The sequence below is a fragment of the Salmo salar genome, chromosome ssa06 (assembly GCF_905237065.1).
Source record: "Salmo salar chromosome ssa06, Ssal_v3.1, whole genome shotgun sequence".
In the NCBI taxonomy this organism is placed as follows: domain Eukaryota; kingdom Metazoa; phylum Chordata; class Actinopteri; order Salmoniformes; family Salmonidae; genus Salmo; species Salmo salar.
This window is the reverse complement of record NC_059447.1, coordinates 29915157-29935992: the sequence shown is the minus strand read 5'-3', so window position 1 is coordinate 29935992 and position 20836 is coordinate 29915157. Positions and strand designations below refer to the sequence as shown.

Below are 20836 nucleotides of genomic sequence, written 5' to 3'. Positions count from 1 at the left end.
CCATATACCCCTATATACAGTACACCTGTATCCCCCTATATACCCCTGTATCCCCCCTATATACCCCTATATACCACTTTATCCTCCCTATATACCCCTATATACCCCTGTATCCCCCCTATATACCCATATATACGCTTGTATCCCCCTTGTATCCTCTTTGTATCCTCCTATATCCCCCCTATATCCCCCTTGTATCCCCCTGTATCCCCCCTATATACCCCTGTATCCCCCCTATATACCCTTGTATCCCCATTGTATTCCCCCTGTATCCCCCCTATATCCCCCATGTATCCCCCTTGTATCCCCCTTGTACCCCCTACATCCCCCCCTACATCCCCCTATATCCCCCTTGTATCCCCCCCGATATCCCCTTGTATCCCCTATATCCCCCCCTATATCCCCCTTGTATCCCCCTACATCCCCCACATCCCCCTTGTATCCCCCTTGTATCCCCCTATATCCCCCTTCTATCCCCCTATATCCCCCTTGTACCCCCCTACATCCCCCCTACATCCCCCTATATCCCCTTGTATCCCCCTACATCCCCCCTACATCCCCCTTGTATCCCCCTATATCCCCTTGTATCCCCCTATATCCCCTTGTACCCCCCTACATCCCCCCCTACATCCCCCCTACATCCCCCTTGTATCCCCCTATATCCCCCTTTGTACCCCCCTACATCCCCCCCCTACACCCCCCTTGTATCCCCCTATATCCCCCCTGTATCCCCCCTACACTACCTCCATCAACACATCATCACACAAGTAAACACTGAGACATAACCCCTCCTCAAGTCCCTACACGTTCCTCCATCTTCTACTGTACAGATAGTGTATAACTAGTGTGTCTGTACATCAGAAACACTTCCCATCCCACAGCTAAGGGCGGGAATCCCAGATTCTGAAAGACAGTCTGTAGGAAAAGATCTGTCGAAATGTATAGTCAGCGTTCTTCAAAGAGGATGATATGTAGATGTTTTGCAAAGAGAAGTCTGCCAGGATTGTCAAATCAGTTCATCAGTCCATCAAACATCAAGCAGTATTAGCACAGTAGAGAGAGCTATAGCTTATCCACAGCATACTGGCTTCTATTCCATTGCAGATTAGCAGCTACAATAGTCAATATGTATTTACAGTATGCTTTATCCAACACAATTATTATCATCCCCATGTCTCTCCCTTTCCTGTGTGTGTGTGTGTGTTTTGTGTGTTGGTTTGTGTGTGCGCACGTGAGTGCCTGTGTGTGCATGAGTGTACGTGTACGTATGTGTGCGTCTGTGTGATGCTGCGCTAGGCTCCCACCTTAGCAGGGTCATTATGAAGATGAATAGTGTGATTATAAGGATGAATAAGGTGATTAGGCCTGTTGTCCTTGCTGCTGGGTGCTGGGGCTGCCTACCACGTCATGCACACATTAACCACGTTACCCAGTCATCCATAGGGTACACATCCATAGGGTACACTTTAAGGACTTTTGAAAGACTAGTCCTTGGGCTAAAAGAGATCCTAATAAAATCTAAATCAAACGAAACTACGGTTTGGGGATGCCTCTGTAAGTGTGATACCAGGACAAGGGAGATGCATTGTGTTCACCTGAGTGCTGAGCTCTAGTCATGTCCTTAGTAGCTGTTTTGTATGTCTGCTGCTAAATAATACTACAGTGAGCTCCAAAAGTATTGGGACAGTGACAATTTTTGTTGTTGTTTTGGCTCTGTACTCCAGCACTTTGGATTTGAAATGATACATTGACTATGAGGTTAAAGTGCAGACTGTCAGCTTTAATCTGAGGGTATTTGTATCCATATTGGGTGAACCGTTTAGAAATTACAGCACTTTTTGTACATAGTCCCACCATTTTAGGGGACTAAAAGTATTGGGACAAATTCACTTATATGTGTATTAAAGTTGTCATAAGTTTAGTATTTGGTCCAATATTCATAGCACGCAATGACTACATCAAGCTTTGACTACAAATTAGTTAGATGCATTTGCTGTTTGTTTTGGTTGTGTTCCAGATTATTTTGTGCCCAATAGAAATGAATGGTTAGTAATATATTGTGTCATTTTGGAGTTACTTTTACTGTAAATAAGAATACAATATGTTTCTAAACACTTCTATATTAATGTGGATGCTACCATGGTTACGGATAATCCTGAATGAATCGTGAATAACGATGAGTGAGATAGTTACAGACGCACAAATATCCTACCCCCAAGACATGTTAACCTCTCACCATTACAGTAACAGGGGAGGTTAGTATTTTTGGAGGGGTAGGATATTTGTGAGTCTATAACTTTCTAGGTCATCATTATTCACGATTCATTCAGGATTATCCGTAACCATGGTAGCATCCACATTAATGTAGAAGTGCATCCAACAAATCTGAATAGTCACAAGCGTGATGTTGTCCAAAGTGTTGGAGTACAAAGACAAAACTGTATGTTATTGTAAGTTGTAAACGATCAAATAATATTTGATTGTTTTCAACTTACAATAACATATACAGTGAGCTCCAAAAGTATTGGGATAGTGACACATTTTTGGTTGTTTTGTCTTGGTACTCCAGCAGTCTACAGACATTATTCCATATGTGTTATTTCATAGTTTTGATGTCTTCACTTTTTATTCTACAATGTAGAAAATAGTAAAAATAAAGAAAACCCCTTGAATGAGTAGGTGTGTCCAAACGTTTGACTGGTACTGTATGTTATGTTAAACAAATCAAAATGTATTTTATACTTTAGATTCTTCACAGTAGCCACCCTTTTCCTTGATGATATGCTTTTCCAACAGTCTTGAAGGACTTCCTTCACTCTGCGGTCCAACTCATCCCAAACCATCTCTATTGGGTTGAGGTCAGGTGATTTTGGAGGCCAGGTCGTCTGATGCAGCACTCCATCACTCTCCTTCTTGGTCAAATAGCCCTTACACAGCCTGGAGCTGTGTTGGGTCATTATCCTGTTGAAAAACAAATGATAGTCCCACTAAGCGCAAAGCAGATGGGATGTTGTATTGCTGCAGAATGCTGTGGTAGCCATGCTGGTTAAGTGTGCCTTGAATTCTAAATAAATTACTGACAGTGTCACCAGTAAAGCACCCCCACACCATCACACCTCCTCCTCCATGCTTCACGGTGGGAACCACACATGCAGAGATCATCTGTTCACCTACTCTGCGTCTCACAAAGAAACGGCGGTTGGAACCAAAAATCTCAAATTTGGACTCATCAGACCAAAGGACAGATTTCCACCGGCCTAATGTCCATTGCTCATGTTTCTTGGCCAAAGCAAGTCTCTTCTTCTTATTGGTGTCCTTTAGTAAAGGTTTCTTTGCAGCAATTCAACCATGAAGGCTTGATGTTGAGATGTGTCTGTTACTTGAACTCTGTGAAGCATTTATTTGGGCTGCAATTTCTGAGCCTGGTAGTTCTAATAAACCTATCCTCTGCAGCAGAGGTAACTCTGGGTCTTCCATTCCTGTGGTGGTCCTCATGAGAGCCAGTTTCATCACAGCGCTTGATGGTTTTTGCAAATGCACTTGAAGAAACTTTCAAAGTTCTTGAAATGTTCCGCATTGACTGACTTTCATGTCTTAAAGTAATGATCGACTGTCATTTCTCTTTGCTTATTTGAGGTGTTCTTGCCATAATATGGACTTGGTCTTTTACCAAATAGGTTATCTTCTGTATACCACCCCTACCTTGTCACAACACAACTGATTGGCCTAAATGCATTAAGAAAGAAAGAAATTCCACAAATTCACTTTTAACAAGACACACCTGTTAATTGAAATGCATTCCATGTGACTACCTCATGAAGCTGGTTGAGAGAAAGCCAAGAGTGTGCAAAGCTGTCATCAAGGTAACGGGTGGATACTTTGAAGAATCTCAAATATAAAATATATTTTGATTTGTTTAGCACTTTTTTGGTTACTACATGATTCCATATGTGTTATTTCATAGTTTTGATGTCTTTCTTCACTATTATTCTACAATGTAGAAAATAGTAAAAATAAAGATGACCCCTTGAATGAGTCGGTGTGTCCAAACTTTTGACTGGTACTGTATAGAATGTTGCTAACATGTAGAGGTCGATGTGCAGGTGTAGCCGAATGCTATGTTATACTAATCTTGGTTAGCAACATAAAGGTGTAGGGCAGCTTAGTGAGTAGGAACACTGCATAAAGCCAAGTGAGCAGTGAGTCAGTCCAGGGGTTAAACACATCACTAGATTGGCCCAAACATCAGCTCCACCCATGTGATCATCTTCAAGTGGGTCCCAGATAACTGTCTCCATGGCAACCCCCACACCAGGAATCTCTTATTTTTTTTCACAGCGACTGGTTCTGATGTCCACATGGCAACGGCTGCCGTGGGGACAGTGCAGGGAGGAGGGAGGAGGGATAGAAGGGAGGGTGTGGGGATAGAGGGGAGGGGGATGTGTGGGGGTGGCTGCTGCTGACGCACTAGGTGGCTGCCTGCAAACTTTTCCAGAATTCCGCCCACCGGCACAGAAGTAAGCACTCGGCTGGAATCCGGTGCACCAAAGCTGCGTTTCCTCTCTCTTTTTCTCTCTGTCTGTCTCTCACCCTCGAACAACGCCTCCTACTTGAACCAGGCCTGTTGACCCTCCCTTCTTCATCCATCCACAGAATCTCATAGCACCTCCTCCATGGTTATGTCCCAGAACAACAAACCTCTGCCTGTGTTTCGGGAGCTGTGGTGGTGACATCACTGTTAGGAGGTCAGTGTGTGTGGGCGGGCCCTCCCGTGTGTCTGTCTGTGGCTAGGGGTCTGGGGATTGGCCGGTTCTCTATGTTCTGTTCTGTTGTGTCCTAGGGGAATCTCTGGAGTCTTAGACACCACTGATGGATGACATCAGCAGCAGCAGCAGGGGGGGTGGTTAAGGAAGAGGAGGAATGCTTAGCTCTCTCACCTGCAACCATACACACACACACACACACACACACACACACACACACACACACACACACACACACACACACACACACACACACACACACACTCCCATATTGTCAAGGATGAGTGTTTTTGTCTTTCTTTACCAGGACTGAGCTGACCGTGTCGAGATCATGTCTAGACATTGTGGTTTTTGTTTGGGCACAAGTGTCACATCCAAAATGTATTACACATGTAGTAGGGAGAGTATTTCAAGATGTCATATTAGTTGGAGAAGTTGAGGGGGGAGGTCGGGGGAGGTGGGAGGTGGGTCAGTTGGTAATTGAACACTCCCAATTATCTTGAATAATCCCTCAGTAATCTTTTCCTGTGAATGGAAATTGTGTGGAAAGAAAATGTGTTGAGAGTCAAAGATTACAATTAAAATAAAAATCACAATTTCTTCTGCCGTAATTTGGCCCATTGTATCTGGTGGCTCCCCGGGTTTTATGGGCCAGTGCTTATTTCTATCAGCCGGACGTTGGGAGAGAGAGCGAAAAAGAGAGAGAGAGAGAGAGAGAAAGAGAGTAAGAGAGAGGGGAGAGACAGAGAGAGAGAGAGAGAGAGGGGGGGGGGAAAGAGAGTAAGAGAGAGAGGAGAGACAGAGAGAGAGAGAGAGAGAGAGAGCGAGAGAGGGAAAGAGAGTAAGAGAGAGGGGAGAGACACAGAGAGAGAGAGAGGGAAAGAGAGTAAGAGAGAGGGGAGAGACACAGAGAGAGAGAAAAAAGAGTGAGAGTATGGTTTCCGTCCAAGTGGGGAAAACCACAGCCGACTTAAACCATCAAAAATCCCAAGCACCGGGGCCAAGAATCCTCTCCTCAGTGAAAGCCAGAGAGAAAAATGTAACTTTTCTCACTCTAGCTTGAGGAGATAACCAGAAGGCAGCCCAGCAGGGGTTGTGTTTGTGGCTTCAATAGCATTGGAAAAAGTACCTCTGTGTGATTCTTAAACAATTAACCCCGACCTTGGAATGTATTGATTTCAATATGAGGATGTTTATCCAGAATGTTGATCCCAACATGACGGTCATACCAATAGAGTAGGACTCCCCAGGGCACAGGCCAATTTACAAATCACAGCCTCATCACTGGAATCTCCCCATGAAGACACAACCTTGGAGACATACTATACAGCCATCTCTAGGGAACAGAAAATGGGGGCACATCGACCGGAATATCCAGGGGCTGAGCAGACCAGGAGCCTCTGTGGGATGGGTGATTGTAAATCTACACCCACCCACCAGCCCCACTCACTTGACCTTGTCCACCTCCCTCTTCCCTTCTTCCTCCTCTCCTCTCCTGAATGGATCTCAGTCTCACCCTGGTCTGCTCTAGTATTGAAGTGCTTTATGGCAGTGGGACAGGGAAGACAGGAGAGGACCTAGGTGTTAGGCCATAGCTCATCGCCACAGTAGGGGTCATGGTGGCCAGTGGTCGTCAGGGTGATTGAGGAAGTCCAGTGCTGACCCCTAGTATGGAGCCAGCTGATGGGACCCAGTGGGTCGGTCAGTGCAGGAGAGTCCCATGGCCTGGCTCTGCTCTTAATGCTAACTGCTTTATAAATGATTAGCACAAGACTTATATGCCCAGCTAGAAGGCTAGCTATACTTACAATGCCTCGATTGCTTTTTAACACTAAGCACTTTCAACGGGGCTGAGTATGTACTGACATGACGCTATTGTAGTACTACAGCTTGCTATAGTGAGCAACCCTCCGATAGAGGTAACATAGTGGATACTATGGCCTGTCTGTAAACGCTGAATGAAGATGTCGTGACCCACCAGACACCTGTTGTGGGTCCCCTGCCAGATAGGCCTCCCCCTCTCCCCCCTACTCTCCCACCTCCGCCCTGCTCCTCCCTTCCTCCCCCTCTCCGCCCTCCTCCCTTCCCTCCCCCTCTCCCCCCTCCACCCTCCTCCTCCCTTCCTTCCCCTCTCCCCCCTCCACCCTTCCTCCCCCCCTCCGCCCCTCCTCCTCCCTTCCCTTCCCTCCCCCTCTCCCCCCTCCACCCTCCTACTACCTTCCTCCCCCCACTCCCCCCTCCGCCCTCCTCCTCCCTTCCCTCCCCCTCTCCCCCTCCCCCTCCTCCTCCCTTCCTCCCCCTCTCCCCCTCTCCGCCCCTCCTCCTCCCTTCCCTCCCCTTCTCCTCCCTCTGCCCTCCTCCTCCCTTCTCTTCCCCTCTCTCCCTCCACCCTTCACCCTTCCCAGGGTCACACACTTTTGTACAGGAGGTTTCCGAAAAATAAAAATGTCAGTATAAAACATTTACCAGCGTGCTGAGTTTACATGTCTGACAAGAAAAGGACAGTTTGGAGCGCTTAAGTGTCACATAAATCTTTCAGCGCATTAATTGAAGTGGTTCCCCCAACAGGCTACTCTCTGCAGCTGCTTGAACAAATGACACAACTGTGGACGGGACAGCCAGCTAACTATACCATACTCCCACTCTGTGATGTCAGCTGTTGATAAGACAAAGACACATGGTGCACTGTGGGTGGATGCTGTGTTCTCAATGTTACAACTCCGTGGCGACTGTGCTGTGTAACTACATAAACAGTCGTATCCTTATTGAAATGGATTTGAAATGAAAGAGTTCAGGATACTCCTTGTTTTTCTCCTTCACTGCATTTGACCCACTTTTTGATAGATGTTGTTTATTGTGGAGGCTCAGTGGCTGTACTGTGGTGTCAGTGGTGGTAAGAGTCGCAAACTGAGTTTGATGTGCTTTTTAGGCCTATGAGTTTCGATCCAACAATGATGAAAGTGTGACAATGGAAGCAGATCTATCCCCCTCTCTTCTGGACTTCAACCTTCTCTCTGTTCATTGCCCTTCCTCTGTCTCTCCCTCTTTCCCATATATTCCTCCCTGTCTCTTGTTAATTGCCGCAGAGCTTGTTGATGGAAATCAATGAGTGCTTTTTGATTATGAGCCAGAGCTGGGGAAGGTGAGAGAGAAGTGGACACACACACACCGTCAGCACTTTGGACTCTGTCCACCGAGGAAGGATTAGTGTGTGTTTCACACGGAGGTTCCCACACTCCTCTGCTGCGGCCCAACTCCAACCTAGCATGGCCTCTGCCAACCGCTCGGTGAAAACTCAATGACATTGGAACAATCACAACAAACTCTCCTCTGATGAAACCTTAACTACCCTCAGACAGTTAACAGACAGTTACGTCTGTGGTATCAAACACCGTCTCCCCTCAGCCTTGTGAGCCCTACCACACACAGTGTGCACAGAAGGAAGAGCAGTGTTAAGTCTGTTTGATAGCTCTTCCTGCAGACGCCAGTCGCTCTCATATCCGAGCGGTTCTCGCCGGGGGTCCGTTCTCCGTACGTAGGGTCCATTCACAAAACCAGCCCCCCACCCAGCTGTACCCGCGGCACCCATCCTGCCTTCCCGCCATCTTCTCCTCGGCAACACCTGGCACCCGGCTAACAAACACCTGTTCACCTAATTAGACAGACACTGGAGGGAGAAGGAGATGAATAAGTTAATGAGACAGTGATCTGGCCCAATCACATGCCCCGGCGTCTGCTTCCTCCTCGTCTGTTTCCTCCTCGGCAGCAGGGGTGCAGTAATGACCTCTGTATTGGGTGATTCCTTCGCCGTGTGACCTTGAGTGACCCCATCACGGATGGACCTTCTGTGGTACCACAGCATGGAGGAATGGAAGGATGAAGGTATAGAGAAAAGTGGGAAGTGGGGAGAAGGACAGGCCAGGCCAGGCCAGGCAGGCTGCTTCCTGAAAGGGCAGTGCGAGTGACTTGGCAGCCTGGGCACTGAGGCGTCAGCCAAGTGAATGAGCATTAGGAGATGAAGTTCCCATTGCACAGCAGTTGGAGCCGCTCCAGGTCTCACCAGCTGTGCCACTCTTGTTTACAAGCTGCCACCTGCTGCCGGAGAGGCCTCCATTCTGACTAGCAACCTCAGGCTCGCATGACCACCAAAGCCAGACCAGGGCATGTGCTGCCTGGGCTAGGGAAACCCAGTCCCTGGTGCTTATGAGAAGGGCAGAGCGCCCACTCCTCTGTGGAGTTTCATCATCATGTTTCCTAACATCGCTGTGTGTTACATTTACATGCATACATAAATACAGGCAGGGGCGCAACTTTGGTTTTAGAAGTGAGGGGGACATATTATTATCCAGTCAGATAAAAACCGCGACCTGGAGACCCATGGGGCGGCGCACAATTGGCCCAGCATCATCCGGGTTAGGGGAGGGTTTGGCCGGCAGGGATGTCCTTGTCCCATCACGCTCTAGCGACTCCTGTGGCGGGCATGCGCTGACACGGTCGCCAGGTGTACGGTATTTCCTCCGACACATTGGTGTGGCTGGCTTCCAGCTTAAGCGGGCATTGTGTCAAGAAGCAGTTTTGCTTGGTTGGATCGGCTTGGTTGCATCATGTTTCGGAGGACGCATGGCTCTCGACCTTCACATCTCCGGAGTCCATACGCGAGTTGCAGCGATGAGACAAGACTGTAACTACCAATTGGATACCACAAAATTGGGGAGAAAAATGGGTAAACGTAATATATATATATATATATATATATATATATATATATATATATATATATATATATATATATACATATATATATATATACAAAAAAAATCACAAAATAGCTAAGTTGGGTCGGAGCTTGCAAAACGGCAGCCATCTAGAATGGATGTAATGACTAAATGTCCAGGATCCTATCACTCATTATATATTCATCTCTCTGCAGCCCACACAAACAAATCACTGGCCCATATGTTTCACACACCGGAACTGGATCCACATCCTCCTCCATTCCTCCATGCTCAGGTATCCACAAAACACGCATCCATCCATGCCTTTCTCCATGACTTGACCTCCTCCCGTGTCTCACCATCCCTTCCTTCCTGCAGGCATACAATAAGTGCAGTGTTGCTCCAAAATAATGAATCTGTTCTTTTCAACGCATCCTGTGGATCTCACAAGCTCTTTCTTTATGTTGTTATGCTATGTTGGTGTTTCCTTTATTTTGGCAGTTACCTGTACACTCATAACTACATGGGTTTGAACTGACTCATGTCACACTTTGTGTTACCATGGTGTTTCTCTTGATTCTATTATTATTTTTCCTCTGTGACTGCTTTTCTGACCCTGTGTGTTTTCTCTCTTGTTTCTCCTCCAGGGAATTTTAAAGGGATGTGTAAACAGATAGATCACTTTCCTGAGGACACGGACTATGAAGCGGACCCCTCTGAGTACTTCTTACGTGAGTCTCCTCTCTTTGGCTTCCACTTTTACAGTACAGAGGAACCAGTGAACCTCAAGGGATAGTGTGGTCTGGGCATCCCATCTGCACATTTGATACTGTATTGTAGTGAATAGTGTAAATACTACACAAATACTACACAAATGTACAACTGTGTACTTTCTAATCTTGTTAAGAGAGGGTAGTATTTAATATGAGGTAACCTTCAATCAGGTGACAAGGGGGGACAGAAATCAGCCAACAACGCATCCTCTTACTTCAACTGACAACTTGTTCATATTTAATACCTGAGCCCACTTTCCCCACCCAGCCCCTGACAGTCAATACAGACAGTAGTTCTGGTGGGCCTGTGTGTTATTTTAGATATCTCTAAACTGTATCCTGCTTTTAGTGAGTGCCTGTCTGTCTGGTCTGAACTCTACCAGGCACCACTCCTCTTCTCCTGGCTGTTTTTACTGCATGCCATGTGTAATATAACGTGCAGTATTACAGTCAACTGTGTACCCTGTAAACTCCCCACATTGATTTGTGCTCTGTTTTCCTCACTGCTAGCAAGACATAGAAATGTGTGTCAGACAAGCTGTGGTAATAATCCTAAAATTACATGATTTCAATGCCAACATAAATTGTATTTGAATTCCATAATTTAGAATTTGTATTAGGATTTTGAATTTGAATGTAATATTTTTGAATTTGTAATGCACAAATGTGTATTTCATGATTTGAAACTGAATTGAGTGAATATTGCATTCAGTTTTAAAATTCAATTTACATTTAATTGAATATTCAAATTCAATATTTATATATTCAGTTTCAATATGATAGATATTGCATTCATTGTCTGTGTATCAAGTTCACAAACTAACATTTCAAGTTTATAAAAGTTTTATATTTTAAACTTCTCAGATGCGTTTAGATTAAGTTTTTAAGTTCAGTTCTCTAAATTCAGATTCAAAACCAGAGACAACATCCTGGCACTTTGCCAGCCAGGAAAAGTAGAGGAGAACAGATAGATTGAAATGCTCACTGTGATAAACAGAAGCTTCTGGCGGTTTCTGAAGTCAATGTGGCATGTTGAATGAATTTTTTTCCTATTAATTTGGCTCTAGCATTTGAACCATTTTGGCTATGAGCTCTTATGACCCCATTCCTGAAAGACTCTCTGGAACATGGTCATGCCTTCTGTTTCCCTCTATGATGATCGCAGGCCTTGTTAGAAGGGAGTGTCATAAAAACAATTTGGCCCCAATAAGAACATACTGTAGTTGAATAGCCAAGTCACAGCCCTTCTAAGGATAGTCTTTCCACTCCCTATTTAATGTTTCTCTTGGGACTAACTGGGATCAAAACATGTCTCCCGCATCTCACAAGATTCCTGTGACTGTGAGACTTTGAAGTGTACGATGCTCAAACCCAAATGATGGGTTTTGTTTATTTTCATATAACAATACACAGTTTCAACACAGTATTGAGAGTTTCAAACAAATAAGTTAAACTAACACTACCTCTGCATATTGACCTAGTACATTCAAAAAGTGCTGCAAGGTCCCCTCATTTTTCCCCTGAACAGTTCTCACTCAAAATATAGGAAAATGAGTAATTTTACCACAAACAACCCATTGGGTGGATCAGTGCTTTGATCCAATTGATTAGCACACATTTCCATGTTACGAGCAGTGCCTCGGCCCCACGCCTGTTTAACAATGCTCCAGACATTTGACCCCTCCCTTCCCCCACCAGTGATGCTCAACTGACCTGGATTCAGGTTGTGTTCATCTCCTGGTCTCCATCAGAACAGACAGTAATTGAAGCCCACTCTGAGAGAAGAGGAGAGCGGAGCAGTGCGTGTTACTGCCAGTCCTGGAGATGAGGCCTAGCCAATTAGGCTGTGTTTGACTTAACGCTCTGAGCGACTGTGCTCGTCCATATGGGCCAGAGAGGACGGTTATGATAACAGCTCTGGTAATGATTCTAACGATGCTGAAGCCTTAACGAAGCCGGATCAGCCCTAGCGAAGCTGGGCCTTAACTAGGTGCCCGAAGTCACTGGCCTTGACAGGGGCACAGGGGCGAGGTGACACTGTGTGTGTGTGTGTGTGTGTGTGTGTGTGTGTGTGTGTGTGTGTGTGTGTGTGTGTGTGTGTGTGTGTGTGTGTGTGTGTGTGTGTGTACATGTGTTTTAACCGCTTCCTGCTCTGTGATTGGACGAGAGGGCCGCAGTGCTCCCAGTTGCTTGCCAATTAGGACACTCACATCCATAAATATTTCAGCCTCCTTCCTATATAGGTCAGGCCTCCATCACTCTCTCTCTCTCTCTCTTTCTGCCTCTCTCTCCCCACACACCCGTCTGTGACTGGCATGTCTTTTTAGTCTGGAGTTGTACCTCTGTACCACTGTAGTGACAAAGTGAGCCCCTATTCAGGCCACTCAGTGTGTCTGTGTGTCTGTGTGTCTGTGTGTCTGTGTTTGTATGTTTGTGTTACATTTATGTGTTCTCTTCTGTGAAGGTTGGGCAGGGTGAGGTCATGAGGGTACAGTGGGCCACATTGGGACAGGTTCAGAGAGAGGTGGATGTCATACTGTAGCTTTAATATCTCTGCTGCCTGTTTCATCATAGCCAGGCTGGTGTGGTCTGTGAAGGGAATTCGTTTATATACTTACCCCATTTGACTTTAGTGGAGGACACACAGCTGGTATTTCCATAATGAGGTGTTGCTCAGAGCATCTGGAGGGAGACCAAAGAGAGAGAGAGGGTATGCCAGCCACTTACAGGGTAGAACGAGAGGGGAAGGGTTATGCAATAGAGATTATGTCACCTCAGGTAAAAACCCACAGGAAGTGACGTCAGAGGGAGTTCACACTCAGACTGAGGGGACTCGTCTATGATGTATGTAATCCTGTGATTCAGCACCTGCTAGCTCACAGTACACCAGCCTACACCAGTATTGGAAGTGAGCAAATCTGACATATACAGATGAAAGGCACAGAATGTTCTTGAATACGTACGTGCACCACCCCTCCCCCATACTTGAACACACACAGACAGACACAGCCATAGACACACAGACACAAACACACAGACACAAACACACACAGACACACACATAGCACACACAGACATCCCCAAACACAAACACACACACAGTAGCAGGCTGCTTTGCAGTAGTGACTGTAGTGACTGTGAATCCTCGGCTCTCCCCATAGCCAGGCGGTTCACACATCCACACACGGTTATATAACCCAGCTGAGGCATACTAAAGCGCCAGTGGGTTTTTAGATCATGTCGTGTCCGAGCTCCCATCATCCACTGCTCTACTGGGCGCTAAGCAGCAGAGAGAGAAAGAGAGAGAGAGAGAAGAGAGAGAGAGAGAAGAGAGGAGTAAAAGAAAACATACAGAAAGAGAGAGATGCAGAGAGAGATGCAGAGAGAGATACAGAGAGAGAGAGATAGAAATAGAGAGATACAGAGAGAGATACAGAGAGAGATACACACAGAGAGAGAGAGAGAGAGAGAGAAATAAATAAATAGAGAGATACAGAGAGAGATACAGAAAGAGAGAGATGCAGAGAGAGATACAGAGAGAGATACAGAAAGAGAGAGATACAGAGATAGATACAGAGAGATACAGAAAGAGAGAGAGAGATACAGAGAGAGATACAGAAAGAGATACAGAGAGAGATACAGAAAGAGAGAGAGATACAGAGAGAGAGATAAAGAAATAGAGAGATACAGAGAGAGATACAGAGAGAGATACAGGAAGAGAGAGATACAGAGAGAGATAGAGAGAGAGATACAGAAAGAGAGAGAGAGAGATACAGAGAGAGAGATATAGAAATAGAGAGATACAGAGAGAGATGCAGAGAGAGATACAGAGAGAGATACAGAGAAGTATACAGAGAGAGATACAGAGATAGATACAGAGATAGATACAGAGACAGATACAGAGAGAGATACAGAGAGAGATACAGAAAGAGAGAGAGTGATACAGAGAGAGAAAGAGAGAGAGATACAGACAGAGATACAGAGAGAGAGATACAGAAAGAGAGAGAGAGATACAAAGAGAAAGATACAGAGAGAGAGATACAGAGAGAGAGAGAGATACAGAGAGAGAGAGAGGGATACAGAGAGAGATACGGAAAGAGAGAGAGTTACAGAGAGAGATAGATACAGAAAGAGAGAGAGATACAGAGAGAGAGAAAAAGAGATACAGAGAGAGATACAGAGAGAGAGATACAGAGAGAGAGAGAGACAGACGGAGCGATACAGACAAAGCGATACAGAGAGAGAGAGAGATACTGAGAGAGATACTGAGAGAGAGATGCTGAGAGAGAGCGAGAGAGACAGCGACAGAGAGTCAGATTGAGTAGAAAATACGTTGTGAGTCTTGTTGTAGCAATAGTGGATGTTCTGTCAGTTTATTTGTATTATTTCACCTTTATTTAACCAGGTAGGCTAGTTAAGAACAAGTTCTCATTTGCAATTGCGACCTGGCCAAGATAAAGCATAGCAATTCGACAAATACAACAACACAGAGTTACACATGGAATCAACAAAACATACAGTCAATAATACAGTAGAACAAAAGAAAACAAAAAGTCTATATACAGTGAGTGCAAATGAGGTAAGATAAGGCAATAAATAGACCATGGTGGCGAAGTAATTGCAATATAGCAATTAAACACTGGAATGGTAGATGTGCAGGAGATGAATGTGCAAGTAGAGATAGTGGGGTGCAAAGGAGCAAGATAAATAAATACAGTATGGGGATGAGGTAGATAGATGGGCTGTTTACAGATGGTCTATGTACAGGTGCAGTGATCTGTGAGCTGTTCTGACAGCTGGTGCTTAAAGCTAGTGAGGGGGATATGAGTCTCCAGCTTCAGTGATTTTTGCAGTTCGTTCCAGTCATTGGCAGCAGAGAACTGGAAGGAAAGGCGACCAAAAGAGGAATTGGCTTTGGGGGTGACCAGTGAGCTATACCTGCTGGAGCGCGTGCTACGAGTGGGTGCTGCTATGGTAACCAGTGAGCTAAGGCGGGGCTTTACCTAGCAGAGACTTGTAGATAACCTGTAGCCAGTGGGTTTGGCGACGAGTATGAAGCGAGGGACAACCAACGAGAGCGTACAGGTCGCAGTGGTGGGTAGTGTATGGGGCTTTGGTGACAAAACTGATGGCACTGTGATAGACTGCATCCAATTTGTTGAGTAGAGTGTTGGAGGCTATTTTATAGATAACATCGCCAAAGTCAGAGGATCGGTAGGATGGTCAGTTTTACGAGGGTATGTTTGGCAGCATGAGTGAAGGATGCTTTGTTGCGATATAGGAAGCCAATTCTAGATTTAATTTTGGATTGGAGATGCTTAATGTGAGTCTGGAAGGAGAGTTTACAGTCTAACCAGACACCCAGGTATTTGTAGTTGTCCGCGGATTCTAAGTCAGAGCCGTCCAGAGTAGTGATGCTGGACGGGCGGGCAGGTGCGGGCAGTGATCGATTGGATAGCATGCATTTAGTTTTACTTGCATTTAAGAGCAGTTGGAGGCCACAGAAGGAGAGTTGTATGGCATTGAAGCTCGTCTGGAGGTTAATTAACACAGTGTCCAAAGAGGGGCCAGAGGTATACAGAATGGTGTCGTCTGCGTAGAGGTGGATCAGAGAATCACCAGCAGCAAGAGCGACATCATTGATGTACACAGAGAAGAGAGTCGGCACGAGAATTGAACCCTGTGGCACACCGATAGAGATTGCCAGAGGTTCGGACAACAGGTCCTCCGATTTGACACACTGAACTCTATCAGAGAAGTAGTTGGTAAACCAGGCGAGGCAATAATTTGAGAAACCAAGGCTGTCGAGTCTGCCAGTAAGAATTTGGTGATTGACAGAGTCGAAAGCCTTGGCCAGGTCGATGAATACGGCTGCACAGTAATGTCTCTTATCGATGGCAGTTATGATGTCGTTTAGGACCTTGAGCATGGCTGAGGTGCGCCCATGACCAGCTCTGAAACCGGATTGCATAGCGGAGAAGGTACGGTGGGATTTGAAATGGTCGGTAATCTGTTTGTTAACTTGGCTTTCGAAGACTTTAGAAAGACAGGGTAGGATAGATATAGGTCTGTAGCAGTTTGGGTCTAGAGTGTCACCCTCTTTGAAGAGGGGGATGACCACGGCAGCGTTCCAATCTTTGGGAATCTCAGACGATATGAAAGAGAGGTTGAACAGGCTAGTGATAGGGGTTGCAACAATTTCGGCAGATAATTTTAGAAAGAGAGGGTCCAGATTGTCTAGCCCGGCTGATTTGTAGGGGTCCAGATTTTGCAGCTCTTTCAGAACATCAGCTATCTGGATTTGGGTGAAGGAGAAATGGTGGGAGCATTGGCGGGTTGCTGTGGAGGGTGCCGGGCAGTTGGCCCGGGTAGGGGAAGCCAGGTGGAAAGCAAGGCCAGCCGTAGAAAAATGCTTATTGAAATTCTCAATTATAGTGGATTTATCGGTGGTAACAGTGTTTCCTAGCCTCAAAGCAGTGGGCAGCTGGGAGCAGGTGCTCTTATTCTCCATGGACTTCACAGTGTCCCAGAACTTTTTTGAGTTTGTACTACAGGATGCAAATTTCTGTTTGAAAAAGCTAGCCTTAGCTTTCCTAACTGCCTGTGTATATTTGTTCCTAACTTCCCTAAAAAGTTGCACATCATGGGGGCTATTCGATGCTAATGCAGAACGCCACAGGATGTTTTTGTGCTGGTCAAGGGCAGACAGGTCTGGAGTGAACCAAGGACTATATCTATTCCTAGTTCTACATTTTTTGAATGGGGCATGCTTATTTAAGATGGTGAGGAAGGCACTTTTAAAGAATAACCAGGCATCATCTACTGACGGGATGAGGTCAATGTCATTCCAGGATACCCCGGCCAGGTCGATTAGAAAGGCCTGCTCGCAGAAGTGTTTTAGGGAGTGTTTGACAGTGATGAGGGGTGGTCGTTTGGTCGCAGACCCATTACGGATGCAGGCAATGAGGCAGTGATCGCTGAGATCTTGATTGAAAATTGCAAAGCTGTATTTGGAGGGCGAGTTAGTTAGGATGATATCTATGAGGGTGCCTGTGTTTATGGATTTGAGGTTGTACCTGGTAGGTTCATTGATAATTTGTGTGAGATTGAGGGCATCAAGCTTAGATTGTAGGATGGCCGGGGTGTTAAGCATGTCCCAGTTTAGGTCACCTAGTAGCACTAGCTCAGAAGATAGATGGGGCAATCAATTAACATATGGTGTCGAGGGCACAGCTGGGGACAGAGGGTGGTCTATAGCAAGCGGCAACAGTGAGAGACTTGTTTCTGGAAAGGTGAATTTTTAGAAGTAGAAGCTCGAATTGTTTGGGTGCAGACTTGGATAGTAATACAGAACTCTGCAGGCAATCTTTGCAGTAGATTGCAACACCACCCCCTTTGGCAGTTCTATCTTGGCAGAAAATGTTATAGTTAGGGATGGAGATTTCAGGGTTTTTGGTGGTTTTCCTATGCCAGGATTAAGACTCGGCTAAGTTATCCAGGTTGGCAGAGTATGCTAAAGCAGTGAGTAAAATAAACTTAGGGAGTAGGCTTCTAATGTTGACATGCATGAAACCAAGGCTTTTACGGTTACAGAAGTCAACAAACGAGAGCATCTGGGGAGTGGGAGTGGAGCTAGACACGTGGAGCTAGGATTAACCTCTACATCACCAGAGGAACAGAGGAGAAGTAGGATAAGGGTACGGCTAAAGGCTATACGAACTGGCCGTCTAGCACGTTCGGAACAGAGAGTAAAAGGTGCAGGTTTCTGGGCACGATAGCATAGATTCAAGGCATAGTGTACAGACAAAGGTAAGGTAGGATGTGAGTACATTGGAGGTCAACCTAGGCATTGAGTAATGATGAGAGAGATATAGTCTCTAGAGACGTTTAAACCAGGTGATATCATTGCATTTGTAGGAGGTGGAACAACATTGTTGGTTAAGGCATATTGAGCAGGGCTAGAGGCTCTACAGTGAAATAAGACAGTAATCACTAACCAGGACAGTAATGGACGAGGCGTATTGATATTAGAGAGAGGCATGCATAGCCAAGTGAACATATGGGTCCAGTGAGTGGTTGGGCTGGCTGGGGACACGGCGATTCAGACAGTTAGTGACAATGATGGCAGTCTGTGGTAAAGATGTCTCATGTTTGTGGATCCTAGCCAGGGTTCACTAGGGGTCAGAGCATGGTGTGATGAGCTACAGTGAGGGAAAAAAGTATTTGATCCCCTGCTGATTTTGTACGTTTGCCCACTGACAAAGAAAAGATCAGGCTATAATTTTAATGGTAGGTTTATTTGAACAGTGAGAGACAAAATAACAACAAAAAAATCCAGAAAAACGCATGTCAAAAATGTTATAAAATGATTTGCATTTTAATGAGGGAAATAAATATTTGACCCCTCTACAAAACATGACTTAGTACTTGGTGACAAAACCCTTGTTGGCAATCACAGAGGTCAGACGTTTCTTGTAGTTGGCCACCAGGTTTGCACACATCTCAGGAGGGATTTTGTCCCACTCCTCTTTGCAGATCTTCTCCAAGACATTAAGGTTTCGAGGCTGACATTTGGCAACTCGAACCTTCAGCTCCCTCCACAGATTTTCTATGGGATTAAGGTCTGGAGACTGGCTAGGCCACTCCAGGACCTTTATGTGCTTCTTCTTGAGCCACTCCTTTGTTGCCTTGGCCGTGTGTTTTGGGTCATTGTCATGCTGGAATACCCATCCACGACTCATTTTCAATGCCCTGGCTGAGGGAAGGAGGTTCTCACCCAAGATTTGACGGTACATGGCCCTGTCCATCGTCCCTTTGATGCGGTGAAGTTGTCCTGTCCCCTTAGCAGAAAAACACCCCCAAAGCATAATGTTTCCACCTCCATGTTTGACGGTGGGAATGGTGTTCTTGGGGTCATAGGCAGCATTCCTCCTCCTCCAAACACGGCGAGTTGATGCCAAAGAGCTCCATTTTGGTCTCATCTGACCACAACACTTTCACCCAGTTGTCCTCTGAATCATTCAGATATTCATTGGCAAACTTCAGACGGGCATGTATATGTGCTTTCTTGAGCAGAGGGACCTTGCGGGCGCTGCAGGATTTCAGTCCTTCACGGCGTAGTGTGTTACCAATTGTTTTCTTGGTGACTATGGTCCCAGCTGCCTTGAGATCATTGACAAGATCCTCCCGTGTAGTTCTGGGCTGATTCCTCACCGTTCTCATGATCATTGCAACTCCACGAGGTGAGATCTTGCATGGAGCCCCAGGCCGAGGGAGATTGACAGTTCTTTTGTGTTTCTTCCATTTGCGAATAATCGCTCCAAGTGTTCTCACCTTCTCACCAAGCTGCTTGGCGATAGTCTTGTAGCCCATTCCAGCCTTGTGTAGGTCTACAATCTTGTCCCTGAGATCCTTGGAGAGCTCTTTGGTCTTGGCCATGGTGGAGAGTTTGGAATACGATTGACTGATTGCTTCTGTGGACAGGTGTCTTTTATACAGGTAACAAACTGAGATTAGGAGCACTCCCTTTAAGAGTGTGCTCCTAATCTCAGCTCGTTACATGTATAAAAGACACCTGGGAGCCAGAAATCTTTCTGATTGAGAGGGGGTCAAATACTTATTTCCCTCATTAAAATGCAAATCAATTTATAACATTCTGTCTCTCACTGTTCAAATAAACCTACCATTAAAATTATAGACTGATCATTTCTTTGTCAGTGGGAAAACGTACAAAATCAGCAGGGGATCAAATACTTTTTTCCCTCACTGTACATAGTTAATACAGAGAGGGGGGCTGGATTCTGGCCTAATCTGGCCCAATAAAATCAATGGGTCTGGGGTAGGACACACACAGGGGGCTTGCATGTAGGGCAGCAGGGGTGGGACAGTGGGGCCTCTGGGGCGATGGGGGGTGTAGGCAACATTGGGGAGATCATTGGTTGTGGCCCAGCATGGGAGTTCCCGCAACAGCTCCAGAGGGGGGATGGGCAGCCGGTCGCTCGGCCCTGAGCCCTGGTGGGTCACGCCGGTTCCACCTGAGGCCAGGACCGTGGACCACGGTCACAGCCATTGGACCAGAGGGAGGGTCACATCACATGACCTCCACTGCCTCGGTAGAGGATAGTCATCAGGATAATGTGTTAATCATGAGTGACAGCCTTAAAGTGATTCTATTAGAGACTATTATTACTATGACTGTCCACTTGGATTTACTGTGTGGTGTTAGGTAGCTAGAGAGAGATGTCACAGTGTAGCTGTGTAACAGTGGTGGCCTAGGCGACAAATATGGAGTCCATCGACAGATACATTAAACACATACAGGCCCATAAATTAAAAGGCAATCATTTTAGTGGCCTGGTGGAGCGAGCAAGTACCAGCGCTCTAACTACACATCTCATTAAGGCTGGAAATATGGAACTCAGAGGTGAGAGAATGTACAGTATCTCATAAACAAAGGGACAGTAACAGTAACACAGAGGTTATACAACCGTTATTTGTGACTGCATATGGACACTTGTTAGTCTTCCTTCACACACACATTGACATATCCACATTGAATGCAGCGTTTCTCTGTATTGACCCATGT

At 45.8% G+C, this 20836-nt stretch overlaps 1 protein-coding gene across 1 annotated transcript in view; it reads left to right on the top strand.

Annotated features, from left to right (window-relative positions):
• LOC106606871 (voltage-dependent calcium channel gamma-2 subunit) overlaps nt 1-20836 on the top strand; it is a 73512-nt gene that overhangs the window by 40148 nt on the left and 12528 nt on the right. The window contains exon 2 of the mRNA XM_014203279.2: nt 10126-10209. Coding sequence (XP_014058754.2) covers nt 10126-10209 — 84 coding nt within the window. The remainder of the gene's footprint in view (nt 1-10125; nt 10210-20836) is intronic.